Consider the following 13,861-nt stretch of genomic DNA (forward strand, 5'->3'; position numbering starts at 1 on the left):
TTTCAGGATCCGCCACATCCTTTTTTCATTATTCCTACTTAACTCACTGTACATCCACATTCTCATTTCATAATTTCATCATTGGATTTGCTTTAACTCTCATATTTTCTTTCTCCAAACTCAACAATATTAGCTTCTATGGAATTTCATAACTCAGTGGGTGAGCTATAAATCACTTGCAACCACATTGTACAAAACAACTGCTTTAGATTGGTTGTGAAAATGCATGAACAAAGACAGGGTGTAGAGTTTAAATACAATGGAGACTTGAGCTGTTGACCTAGTCAACAGAACGCAGAAACTGCTGTAGCTTGTACATACTGCCATTTACCTTACATTTACTTTGAGTGTCTTTCCCTCAGTTTTTGGCACAGGGTCTGGTTCTAGGTTATCATAGTTTCTTGGCATCAGTTTGGCCACGAAGTCTAGTCATGCAGCTTTCTTTCATGCAATTAGCTAGAATTTAAACAAGGTTACGTTTGGCCACATAAAGTTTTACTGGAATATAATGCAGCCTTCTCATGTGCCAGAAAGAGAGCTGTTTACGAAAATAAAATATTCCAACATATCAAATGCATTGACCTTAAACCACCTGAATTCAAATAAAACATATTCCCATACCTCAATGGCAGATTGTTGTGGAGCTTTATTCCAGCCCTTGCAAAACAAATCTAAGCATACAACGTATAAATAAATAGAATATCTTTGAAGCAGGATGTGGCAAAGGGTTTCAAAGACAATGCATGATTTCGGAAGACTAGTTACTGATACTGTGCAAGGAAACAGTGCAGTCAATTTGTACACAGAAAGCCCACAAACAGCAATGAGATAAATGACCAGATACTCAAGGAGAACTGTCAGCCATGGCACCAAAGAGAACTCCCCTGTTCTTCTTTGAACACTGACATATTTTACATCCATCACAGAGGGTGGACTGGGTCTTAGTTTAACATCTAATCTGAAATTCAACATCTCTGACAATGGATTACTCACTTAGTGCTACATTAATGTGTCTGCCTAGATTATCTGTTCAACTCTCTGAAGTGGGGCTTGAGCCCACTATTTTCCATCTCAAAGGTGAGTGCTGCCACTAAGCCAAGACTGACACCAAGATACGACATGCTGGTCAGCTATAATTCTTTTAAGAGTTTGGTCACAGATGAGGGAGATGCAGCTTGTGATCAAAGAAATGGAATGCCAATCTGAGGTCAGATACTTCTCATGAGTGGTAGGGGAGGAAGGAAAAGAAAGTGTTACAGATAGGGGAGGGAGGCAAAAAGAGCTTCTTTATTTTTCTCACTGTCTGTCCGTACGCAGAGGCATTTTAATTTTTGAAATAGACTGTGGCAGGCTTCCCCAAACCCTCTGTTTGTGAAGTCAATTTTAAAGTGACTCACAGCAAACTGTTGAGGGAGATAGGAAAGAAAAGAGTTTTACAACTAGGTATAACTTAGGAATATTAATTCACATGAATGTTAGAATCCTTTGGCTGTTACACGATATTGACTTCCTGTCTGTGAAATGAAGCAACTTACCAATTTGTGTCCAGCCATTTATTATCAAGTGACTGAGTCTACCTTTGTAAAGGTTGAACATGTGCACTGGGGCATTTGTGAAAATTCAGCGGCATTACCATCGCTGAATGCCCCACTATCAACATCCTGGGAGCCACCATTGACCAGGAACTGAACTGGACTAGCCATATAAATATCGTGCTTACAAGAGCAGGTCAGAGGCTAGGAATCCTGCAATGATTAACTCACCTCCTGACTCCCCAAAGCCTATCCGGCATCTACAAGGCACAAGTCAGCAGTGTGATGGAATACTCTCTACTTGTCTGGATGAGTGCAGCTCCAACAATACACAAGAAGCTTGACACCATCCAGGACAAAGCAACCCACTTGATTGGCAGCCCATCCACAAACATTCACTCCCTCTACCACCGACACACAGTAGCAGCAGTGTGTACCATCTACAAGATGCACTGCAGGAACTCACCAAGGCTCCTTAGACAGCACCTTCCAAACTCATGACCACTACCATCTAGAAGGACAAGGGCAGCAGATACATGGGAACACCACCACCTGGAAGTTCACCTCCAAGCCACTCACCATCCTGACTTGGAAATATATCACCATTCCTTCACTGTCGCTGGGTCAAAATCCTGGAACTCCCTCCATAACAGCACTGTGGGTGTACCTATACCACATGGACCGCAGCAGTACATGAAGGCAGCTCACCACCACCTTCTCAAGAGCAATTAGGGATGGGCAATAAATGCTGGCCTAGCCAGCAACACCCACATCCATAAATTAATTTTTTAAAAAGCACCACGCTGAGTTCACATTGCAAGGAATCCTATAATTACACTGCAAAAACTACATATGACAGACACTAAACTTATAACAATGTGGTCAAGGGTTATTTAACCCCTCCAGCATCAACATGTAACATTATTGCTACACAAGATGCAATGGTAATCAAGTTGTCATTCTCTTAATCTAATCATAGGTAAAAGGGAAAAAGTGTTCCAAAACAAAATAGATTACATGTTATGTAATATCATTTTCACAGAACAATGTTAAATTGTCTGCATGTTAATATGTCTCAAAGCATTTCAAATGGTGAATTATGTTTGGAGTGCGTTGGCTGTTGTTACACACCAATTCTGCACCAGCAATATCCCAAATACAGCAAAGATAAACTATCATTTTTTTTAATATGGTCCTTGCTCTAGGAGGAAGATAGCTGACAGCATTTCCTGCTCTTCCACAACATCATCGGAAAAGGACTTCAGTTGAATAACTTGTCTGAAGAGCACCTATGACAATGCAGCACTCCCTCAATACTGTACTGAACTGCCAAACCTACATTACATAATAACGAACTGGAATGGAGCTTGAGCCACATCAATCGATGTAGATGTGAATGTGTTACCAACCAAGTCAGGTTAAGAGTACAAATGTTCAACAACAAGGTACACCAAAAGCCATCAAGTGATTTAACTTCTCAACTAGATCATAGAGTGAATTCTTCTCTTCCTTGGTACTTGGTAAGGTTTCCTACATAGTCTTCCACTGGGGAATTTTCACAGGAGGTGCACAATGAGCACAGTCAACAATCGCGTTAGTTAAAAAAGTTCAACAATTCAACTTGCAGCCTCCCATTCCCTCAGTTCAGCCCTTTAGTAAACCTTAGTGAATTGCAAGCAGTTCACCTAATGAAAAAATCTAGGAAGTCTTCATATGGCAAATATGAGGACAGAAAAACCAATACAATCACACTTTAAAAAAAAAACATACATTTTCTTTAAAATCCAGTTTTTAAAGTGTTTTGCCATTGTTCAAAAGAGTAGCACCCACCTTTTGCATGGAAAGTCCAGTCTTTCCTGAAGTATTCATGTAGTCTTATTCTATCTTGCAGCCCACTCTGGTACACTCTGCTGTAAAACTGTCTGGCAATGTAAACATAAGCAGAAGGAATGGCTCCTGCTACACCCTTAGCACCAAAGAAGCCATTTACCTCTGGTGAGGCTAGCAGTATCTGGTAATCTGCACTGGTGCCCAAAATAAGATTCATGTAGGCTTGAGTGAGGTTGAAATATCCTGAAGTCAAGTACATCTTAGAATCCATCTCAGTTTCAATCATTAAAGTTTCAGTCACTTGCTCATCTATTCTTATTTCAAATGGTCTCATTTGTATTATGGGGTAAATCCATGTATCTATGTGTTTTGGAGCTATACCAATGTCACTGGGCACAAGCAACTCTTCTTCAGAACTGTTTTCAGACAGGCTGTTTACATGGATCCCGCACTGCTGCTTGCTTCTTGCTTCATTCACCACGGCCATGATCCTCTCCTTTGCTGCTGCACAGAAATCTGCTCGACTACCTGAAAAATAATTCCAACAGTGCACTTAAGTATTGCTGCTTCCATGATCAGTTTAAATAAAGTCCTGCCTTTCGCGACTTCGTTGTTTGCATTTTCACTTAACCGCTTTGTGCACTTTGTGCGCTGCATCACCCATTGCCTGAGCAATGTTCGCTCATCCACGTTTTTCTCTCCCTGCACTTGTTGCATTCCGATGCGGGGATCACATGACACAGACAGACACTCACGTGACTTTCTGTTACAAATGGCTTTTGGCAGGTGCTGAGTGTTAGTGTGTTGATCAGGGCGGGAACAAGCTTCCTGACATGGAGGCAACACAGTAGCTGGTCTTCTCGCCTACGCTCTTTTTTTTAAAGAAAATGGCAATCAAGGCATTTTGTTTGGTCAAGTGGTTATTATTCTGGAGCTGAAATGCAGCCCAAACAATTCTGAAACTGCTACTGATGTACAGTATTGCTCAGAGGCTCCCCCATCTGTTGTGTACAGGTATTACACCTCAACAACTGTGCTCTTCTCTGCCGATGCTGCCAGACCTGCTGAGTTTTTCCAGGTATTTCTGTCTGTTTTTGTTTTGCACAAAACAATGTTGTTCTCGCATGGCTAGAACCTATCTAATTGAGTTCCATTGAAAAACATATCTATTGTTTGTGATTTCACCGTTTGTGAGGTTTCTCAGGAACCTAACCCCCGCGAACTTGTATTTACAATTTATATCAATGACTTGGATGAAGGGACCGAATGTATAGTTAGGAAACTAAGTTGTGAAGAGGACAAAGTCTGCAAAGGGACATTGATCGGTTAAGTGAGTGGGCCAAAATTTGGAAGATGATGTAAATATGGGAAAATGTGAACTTGTCCACTTTGGCAGGAAGAACAGGAGAGCAGCATATTATTTAAATGGAGAGAGATTACAGAATTCTGAGATACAGAGAGATCTGGCTGTCCTGATACACGAATCAGGAAAAGTTAGTATGAAGGTACAGCAAATGATTAGGAAGGCAAATGAAATGTTGTCATTTATTGCAAAGGGAATGAAATATAAAAGCAGGGATGTTTTGCTACAGCTGCACAGGGCATTGGTGTGACCACATCTCGAGTGTGGTGTACAATTTTGGTCTCCTTATTTAAGAAAGGATATAAATGCATTAGCTGTTCAGAAAAGGTTCACCTGCCTGATACCTGGGATGGGGTGTGTTTTCTTACGAGAAAAGGTTGGAAAGGCTGGACCTGTATCCATTAAAGTTTAGAAAATTGAGGGGTGATCTTATTGAAACATATAAGATTCTGAGGGGACTTAACAGGGTGGATGCTGAAAGGATGTTTCTCCTTGTGGAAGAGATTAGAACTAGGGGACACAGTCTATAAATAAGGGATCTCCCATTTAAAACGGAGGTGAGAAGAATTTTTTTCTCTCAGAGGGCTGTGAATCTTTGGAACTTTCTTCCCCAGATCGCAGTGGACACAAAATCAATGAATATTTTTAAGGCATAGGTAGATAGATTCTTGACTAACAAGGGAGTCAAAGGTTATCAGGAATAGGCGGAATGTGGAGTTCAGGCTACAATCAAATCAGCCATGATCTTATTGAATGGCAGAGCAGGCTCGAGGGGCCAAATGGCCTACTCCTGCTCCTGATTTACATGTTAACAAAAACAGACATTTGAATGGCGTCAAATTAATGATTATAATACAAATCTGTGCATGTCCTCTAAAAATAACAAATTTTGTACAAAAAAAAGGCATGAATTACTAACTAAATTATTTTCAAAGATAGAATAATCATAAGAGCTAATTTTGATCTTTTCAGTGCTAAGGAAGTTAATTTCACAAGCGTCTTGGCAAATATATATTGCCATTCCTTCATGGTCATTAGGTCAAAATCTTCAAACTCCCAAACAAACAAGCGCTACTGGAGTACCTTCACCACATGGACTGCAGCAGTTTTAGAAGGTGGCTCACCACCACCTTCTCGAGGGTAACTAGGGATAGGTAATGAATGCTGATCTTGCCAGTGAAGCCCACATCCCTGGAATGATTTTTTAATAAGTGACCACATTTCAGAGTGAAAAAGATAGTGGCCAAGGTATGGACAGGGAAGCAATGGGAGGAAGGAGTCACCCTCAAATTCCTGTTCTTAGAAACAGAACAAAACACATTTATGGTCGGTTCCAACTAAGACTGTCAAATGAAGCAAGCAGGAGTCCAGTCTCCTTCAGGAAAAAAAACTTAAATAGCTGGTGAGATTCCAGAGGAAAATACAGCCCAAGAAAAGTGAATGTATTTTAGCCAGCTCAAAGGATGAGTCTGGTATAATTTAATATTTGCCACAAGAGGCAAAACAAGACCATTGCATATTTAAGGTGGGAATTACTACAAATGTTCATCTATTTGTTCAGTTAACTACCAACAACATCCAGCTTCATCTCATTAAAAGAACGTTAAAGTTTATTTGAGGGCATGTGCAAAGATCACAGTCATATAACAAGCGGGTCCCCTGCCTAAGTTACACTATCATACAACTAGATATTAGATAGTTTAAGTGAACCACAAAATGAAAGAGAAGTGGAGAACACTTATGGAAATGACAGCGTTACTGAACCCAAGATTATATCTAAAACAGGCCCACAATTTCTAACAGTGCTATTATATGGTTATGGTGCGTTCCATGTACCTCAGTCATAGATAGGGTAGATAGAGATAAACTATTTCCACTGGTTAGGATATCTAGGACTGGGGACATCGTCTAAAAATTAGAGCTAGACCTTTTAAGAGTGAAATTAGGAAACAGCTCCACACACAAAGGCTAGTAGAAGTTTGGAACTCTTTACTACAAATGGCAATTAATGCTAGATTAACTGTGAATTTAAAACCGAGATTGATAGATTTTTGTTAACCAAAGGTGTTAAGGGATCTGGACAAAGGCTGGCATATGGAGCTAAATCACAGATCAGCCATGATCTCACTCAATTGCAGAACAGCCTTGAGCAGCTAAATGACCCACTCCTGTTCCAATGTTTATTTTGTCTGATGACCCGAATGACCAACTACTAATAGTAATTGCGGACAGCTAGGATAGGATTCATTGAAGATAGGGTCAGGTAGTCAACAAGAGATCAGTTAGCTTCGAGTTACTCCTAGACTTATAACAAATGTCAGCATTGTTATATCACTGTCAGCGGAACTTCGGAATAGTTTTCACCCCATAATTAAAAATTGGAGTAATCAAATAAGTTACCCAAACGTATAGCTATGGTCTTCCGACAATCAAATATATTTTGTTAGTGATGTCCATATCTGAAGTATAAGCAAGTATAACCAGAATGAACAGTTACATTAGCTCACCCAAGATGGTTTAGAATTTTCAGTGTTCAATGTGTTCATTGTAAAATACTGCACATTCCTCAGGTACAGGTGCAAACACAATCTAAAAGTTGATGCATTCAGTAAAGGTGCAGAGCAAACAAAAAACAGTAACCAATGGATGAAATGTTGATGCCATCAACTTACTTGGTGCTTTACACTCAAAAATTGCCCTACTGCAGTTACTAAATAATTTAAACAATTTTACCAAAAGTTTTTTTTATTCATTGGATGTGGGCTTCCCTAGTTGCCCTCGAGAAGGTGGTGGTGAGCTGCCTTCTTGAACCGCTGCACTCCATGTGGTGTAGGTACACCCACAGTGCTGTTAGGAAGGGAGTTCCAGGATTTTGACCCAGCGACAGTGAAGGTCGATACCAGGTGGTCCGTCCAGTTTCATTCATTTTTTGTGACTTTGTAGCAGTTTGTTACAACTGGGGGCATTTAAGAGTCAACCACATTGCTGTGGGTCAGGAGTCAATAGATTTCCTTCCCTAAAGGATATTAGTGAACCATCAACAATGGTTTTTATTGAATTCAAATCCACCATCTGCCGTGGTGGGATTCGAACCCGGGTTCCCAGAGCAGTACCCTGGATCTCTGGATTACTCGCCCAGCAACAACACCACTACACCATCGCCTCCCCTCAAAGTATCTAGCTTTAAATAGAGATACACACATGCTTTGCTTTGGCTAAAGCTAAAAGCCTAACATCCTTCCAGAATCACATGCCCAATTTCATGCATGAGGTAATAGTTTCAACTGTAATTTTCATTTACAGTAATTTAATAGAAATGAAGATCACATGAAGTGCAGGAAATCATATTCCTATTACAGTCTGGGCTCACAGCTAAACCATTAGCACTCATTTATGAATAAGGATCATACAGCTTCTGTCAAAAAAAGGCCCAATGATCATAAATTGCAAGAACAAATGTCTCAGGGTTGGTGCCCACCTGGCCTTACTCAATCCCTATAGTCAACATTAGTAAGGATAATGTGTTCAGCTAGTAGTCAATGGACTGCAATAAACAGTTCTTAAACGTTCTGGCAATAGTCCTATGACTAAGACATTACGATTATTCGCAAATCAATACTGTGGAAAATCCACTTTCCTGTATTTGAAGTGACAGTTTAATTCACTGGGCAGTTTTGCTTCAGTGAAGCATCTTGAGAGAAACAATTGCAAGAAACTATTCTTCAAACAAATTATTTACATATCACAATTTGGCCACAGTTTTTGTCCCACAGCCAGTTAGAAAATCACAGAGGTGCTGCCACGCTCGAAAACATTTTCAAAATCAAGCCTACATTGAAAAAAAAACCTGAAATGTATAAAAATCAGTTGTCTCAAGTTATACACAACAAAATAATTGTAGTGTAACACTCAAAGGCACCACAGGATTTCTTCTAAGCATTTATTCTACACTAAAAACGGTACATGAGACACAACATTTAATTTCAAAACTGCATTGAAAACTCCAATATCAACCATATTTTTCAGTATCCCATTATGGTACTTGCAAGATGTTAAACATCCAGGTGCCACAGTAATATAGATTTTCAATGTTCAATCTTGCCTAATGTTAGCTACACCTTAACTAAATCAGCAAGAAGACAGTGTTAAGAAAAGTTGCTGTCAGCCTTCACGCCATTGCCACCAGGTGTCACTGTGGAGCTATCCAAGTGGCGCCAGCCCTGGCAGCTCGCACAAGTACAGGTAAAGAAAAAAAGATAAAGAGGATGTTGTACATTTCATTTTAAATCTATTTAAACTTTCAAAATTAATATTAAACTCTATTATCACTTTCTCATTTTCAGCTCCAGGTAACGCATCAGTAGTGATTTCCAGCCTCTGATACAGCCATCATAACCAATAATATGTTTCTCCTCCTTCTCAGTCAGCTGCTCCCGAGTGACCAGCTGATACCCATCAACCCCAGTGCGCTGACAACGGTGGCATTTGGGTCGTTTGTGCCCAGACCAAAAGCCTTTTCATTTTTATGCTGTCATACTGGAGAAAGGCTAAAGGAGCTCCTCTTCCTCTATCACATTCCTCCTCTCCATGAACTTCCCCCTCCCTCCGTTCCCCATCCTTTTACCCCTTTATCACCCAATCCTCCTCGGTCCAATTATTACACCCCCACGCTCTAACCCTGCCACACCACAGGAGGTTTTTTTAAAATTGCGAAACGCAGGCAAGAAACACAAATATTTAATTGAGAAACCCAAGATCCATAGTGAAAGACAACTCCAAAAGTTGTTAAAGGTCATGTTGACAAGTGGGTTCAGAGGTGGCAGAAGGGTCATCCATTAGATGTCAAATTTCTTTGTGTTCTATCCCAAGAAGTGTTAAAGGAGCCCCCCCACTGATAGGGGAAGAGTGTGTGAGGCTTCTGACCAATTTGAGCTTATGGGGAAAAAAGGAAAATTGCTGAGGGATAAATGAATGAGGAAACTAGGCTTTTTGCAATGCATGGGAAATGGGAAGTCCATCTGAAAAATCAGGAGATTGCAAGATGAAGAATTTAAATAGATCGAGAGCAAAAATTGGAGCTCGCAAAGGTGGCTGACGGGAGTTGTGGGAATTGTATTTGAGCTCAGAAGAGCTAGTGAGGCCAAAAATGTTGATAGATAAAGGAGGATCATGGTTTGCACCATCAAGAGGCATTAGTTGATGGGTATGAGGACATGGAGAAACTGGGCCTTGTTTTAATTTGTAATGGCCCCAAAGTTTTCAAGGAAGTGAAGATGCAGTGATTCATCTACTACACTGAGGGAGAATGAAGGCAGCACACGGAGAAAATGAAATCTGAAGAGATTTGATGGAAGTAAACTGGAATCAACAACAGAGCAGATAGATGAGGCAATGCTGGAGGAGAAATAGAACATTTGAGCCCTTTTTAAAAGATGGCAGATTGCAAGTCACACAAAATAGTTTTGCCACTTTCACATCAACTTCATGTTAACAAATGTTGAATACAATCAGGACTTTGGGCAGATGAGATTTAACTAAGACAAAATATCTGCAGCGGAAAAATTATATCTGACAGCCATCACATTCAGTCAAACTGATCAACTTGCATTAAATTACTTATAAATGATTCTTGTTCTGTACATAAACAGGATTCTTCTCACTAAATTAGTGTTGCTATTTTATGAACCCTTGAATGGAATCTGGGCCACCTTCAGGCAACAGGATTGCTTTGAGTAACTCAGTGCTGCAGAGAGTAAAAGAAGATCATGGACTTTTCTTAAGTACACCCTCTGATATCTTTTGGTGACATCCAGTTTCAAGAACACATCATTTTTTTCATACACGTGTTCCCAGACATAACACAAAAAATTCAGAGGGTACAAGCTCCACGACACACTGAGTCTGTTTCTGGAAAAGTCATCAATTTACCCTACCTGTGAATGGATGGATCATTCCCGGTTTCACATCCGCAGTATCATTATGCTGTAACTGAAGTGAGACATCGCTGACTGCATTGACCAGCTCATCAAAGAAATCTGCTATCTCACGGCAGTCATGGAGTAAAACATAACGATCCTGTCGATTCGTAAAGTAGGAATCACTCAGATTTGCTCTAGAGAGTTCAAAAAAATCATTTTTATTATTTGTATTAAGACCTGACGATTGCTATACTATTTTGGCTCCCCAAATGTCAGCATCTTCAGAACACTGTAACCAGTGTCACTGCACAGAACATGCGACACATCATACAGGCTCCACCCTCTCCGACATACTTTTTTGTCATTACCCACAGTGGTTTAAGATTCAATGGGCAGGATTTTGCGATAGCAGTAACAGTAAGGCTACCAGCGCTCGTCATTATTAAAGTATAAACCAGGCAACAATTTCCGGCATCTGTGCAGTTAAACGCGGAAATCAGGAAGTTGTGGTCCAAGATGTCCTATTCTTCCAGAAGCCTCACAATACAAGCATCACACTAAAAAATTCAACATGCAAATACATATAATGGCATGAAGCTAGAGTAATTGACTGACAGATCCCATCTAAACACACTACAAAAAGCTGGGGCTTGAAATTTCACTTACATCTGAATGGACAAGTATGCTAAGTCTTTAATGGCTGCCAAACAATTTCTCTGGCACTGAAAATTAATTTTCAGATTGTATGGAGTCTCATTCCTTCAGATTTTAATTGTGGAGAGATACTCTCTTTATACTTTGCCTTTTATATCTCTGAATCGCATATTTCTTTCCCTCTCTATTTTGCTTTCTGGGTATGCATTTACATTGAATTATATATTCTAACTTACACTTCCTGATTTAGACTCTGCATGTTACAGTAATTCCACAATCTGATTAGTTAAGGAAATACACAGTTATGTGCCCTGTTCACATGGATCCTGGTTCCCTGTGGAGTGCACGGCACTCTTTTTGATTTCTAATAACTGGAGGCTGTGAGCAAAAGCCCACAGAAAGTCTGTGGGCAAGTGTAAGTGTAATTAACAGCTAACAGCATTCATTTGCTGCTGACCACAAAATCCAGGCCAATGAATGCTCTCATAATTACACTAGATCCAACACTACACCAGCTCAGTCTATACTTAGAAATCTAGAAGGCCTCCACATACCTGCAGCAAAGAGGCTGGCAGAATTCTCAATATTGGGAATGCACCAGTTCTCAAACTGGTGCATTCTCCATGGCAATGCCTCTATCAATCAGAGTCCACTTGCTAACTGGTGCATTCTCCATGGCAAAGCCTCTACCAATCAGAGTCCACTTGCCAACCAATCAGCACTCTCTTCTCATATAGTATAAGTATGTTGTTTCCTTTTCCCCTGACATTGGGATTTTCTTGCGAATTGTCCTGATGAGTGCAAGATGAAAAGCTTTGACAAGAAATGTCTCTTTTTTCAGGAATACTCAAGTTCTGTACTACCAAACGACTATTAGAATTCTCAATGTTAACAATAAATTAGAGTCGATTTCCTAGCCCGCACCAAGGGCTGTTCAGCCATCACCGCTGTGCTCATTGCCTTACATTGGTTCCTGGTCCACCAATACCTCAAATTTTTAATTCTCATCCTCATGTTCAAATCGTTTAATAGCCTTGTCCTTCTCCATCTTTGTATCCTCCTTCAACAACCCCCAACTCTCCACAAACTCTGTGTTCCTCTAACTCTGACTTCATACATATTTCCTACTAGCTCCACCCCACCACTGGCAGCTTCCCCTTCAGATATCTCTCTCTCTAAACTTTTCTCCCTTGCACCTCTCCTCCTCCTCCTCTCAGACCCTTTTTAAAACCTACTTTTTCTGACCAAGCTTTCAGTCACCACTTCCAATGTCTCCTTTTTTGGTTCAGTGCCAATCTGTGTCTAATATGCACCAAGACGTTTTGCTATTAAAGGCACTACGTGAATGCAAGCCACTGATATTTCCAAGAAGTTGTTTCAGCCCTTAATTGACAAGTAGCACATGGTACACAAACTACTCACACCCCACAAGTAATCGGCCTAATAAATCACAAATCAATAACAAATGAATTATGATCATTACCGTAAGTGAAACTGAAGTGATTAAGAATTTACATTAATCACCCGCTTCACAATACATGGAATGGAGTTAGGAGGGGTAGGGTTTAAAAGTAAAAATAAATTGAGAAACATGACCTGAACCAACTGTCACTGCCATCTTTACCACAGGTTTGTGCTCTGTGCCTGTGTCCCAACATGGAGTGGCAGAACACGTTATTATAATATTTAAATCAGGATTTCACAATGCAACCGAAAGACAGACCTCCTAGGAATCAGGAACCCTGCCATTTAGAGAAACAAGAGCAACTGGTTGCAGATAGTAAGTGGTTTTTAAGAGCACTGCTTGTGAGTCAAGAGAAACTGGATTTCTTTACTCAAGCCCTCAAACAAATACTTAGCTAATCACGCCTCACCTCACTGCCATGGTTAGCTGACACTCCCACACCCGCCCACTACCCTTGGTCCTGAGCCTCCTGGCCCCCAATTTCCCAACCACCACCCCTCATTTCCACTCCACCTACAACCTGGCTCTTGTCCCTAACACCACCCCCAGCAACATCCCCTCAACAGCAGCTGTGGACTTCTCCAGTTAACTTTCCCAGCCTGCAACTGTCCAGCCTCCCAATCTGGGCACTGCCAGGCAGGAAACAGAAAGGATAGAATTCCTGCCACTCAATTCTCCACATCACCATGATTTTCCCAATTTGCTCTCCTTACTACCACTTATTACTTACTACTTATATCCCTCCCTCTCCACTGCAAATTTCAATCAATATTATTTATAAATTCAACTTTTTTCATACTCACCCACTAATAATGACATTGTTATCGAAGAGGTAGACTTTGATGTGTTGCAGCCCAATTGTCTCATTGAACCGCTCTGGAAGAAGGAATTTAAGAATTCCTCTGAGATCTGGAGTGTGATACAAAGAAACACGCACTTGATTTGGAAACTTCTTGAGCAGTGGAATCAGCATGGTTCGAGAATTCTTCTTGCCTAGATAGAGTAGTACAGTTCAATTATAACTAGAAGGATGAGCAACACTCAGATAAAACAACCCTGTCAAAATGTTTAATGGGGAAGAGTTAATAAATTGCAAACA

At 40.4% G+C, this 13,861-nt stretch overlaps 1 protein-coding gene across 3 annotated transcripts in view; it reads right to left on the reverse strand.

Annotated features, from left to right (window-relative positions):
- pgs1 (phosphatidylglycerophosphate synthase 1) overlaps positions 1 to 13,861 on the reverse strand; it is a 61,560-nt gene that overhangs the window by 35,496 nt on the left and 12,203 nt on the right. For all 3 annotated transcript variants that reach the window (XM_078571142.1, XM_078571141.1, XM_078571143.1), the window contains 3 exons: positions 13,566 to 13,755; positions 10,659 to 10,837; positions 3,363 to 3,890 (listed from right to left, as the gene is read on the reverse strand). In XM_078571142.1, the coding sequence (XP_078427268.1) occupies positions 3,363 to 3,890; positions 10,659 to 10,837; positions 13,566 to 13,755 (897 nt within the window). The remainder of the gene's footprint in view (positions 1 to 3,362; positions 3,891 to 10,658; positions 10,838 to 13,565; positions 13,756 to 13,861) is intronic.

Source organism: Cetorhinus maximus, chromosome 24 (assembly GCF_964194155.1).
Source record: "Cetorhinus maximus chromosome 24, sCetMax3.hap1.1, whole genome shotgun sequence".
NCBI lineage: Eukaryota > Metazoa > Chordata > Chondrichthyes > Lamniformes > Cetorhinidae > Cetorhinus > Cetorhinus maximus.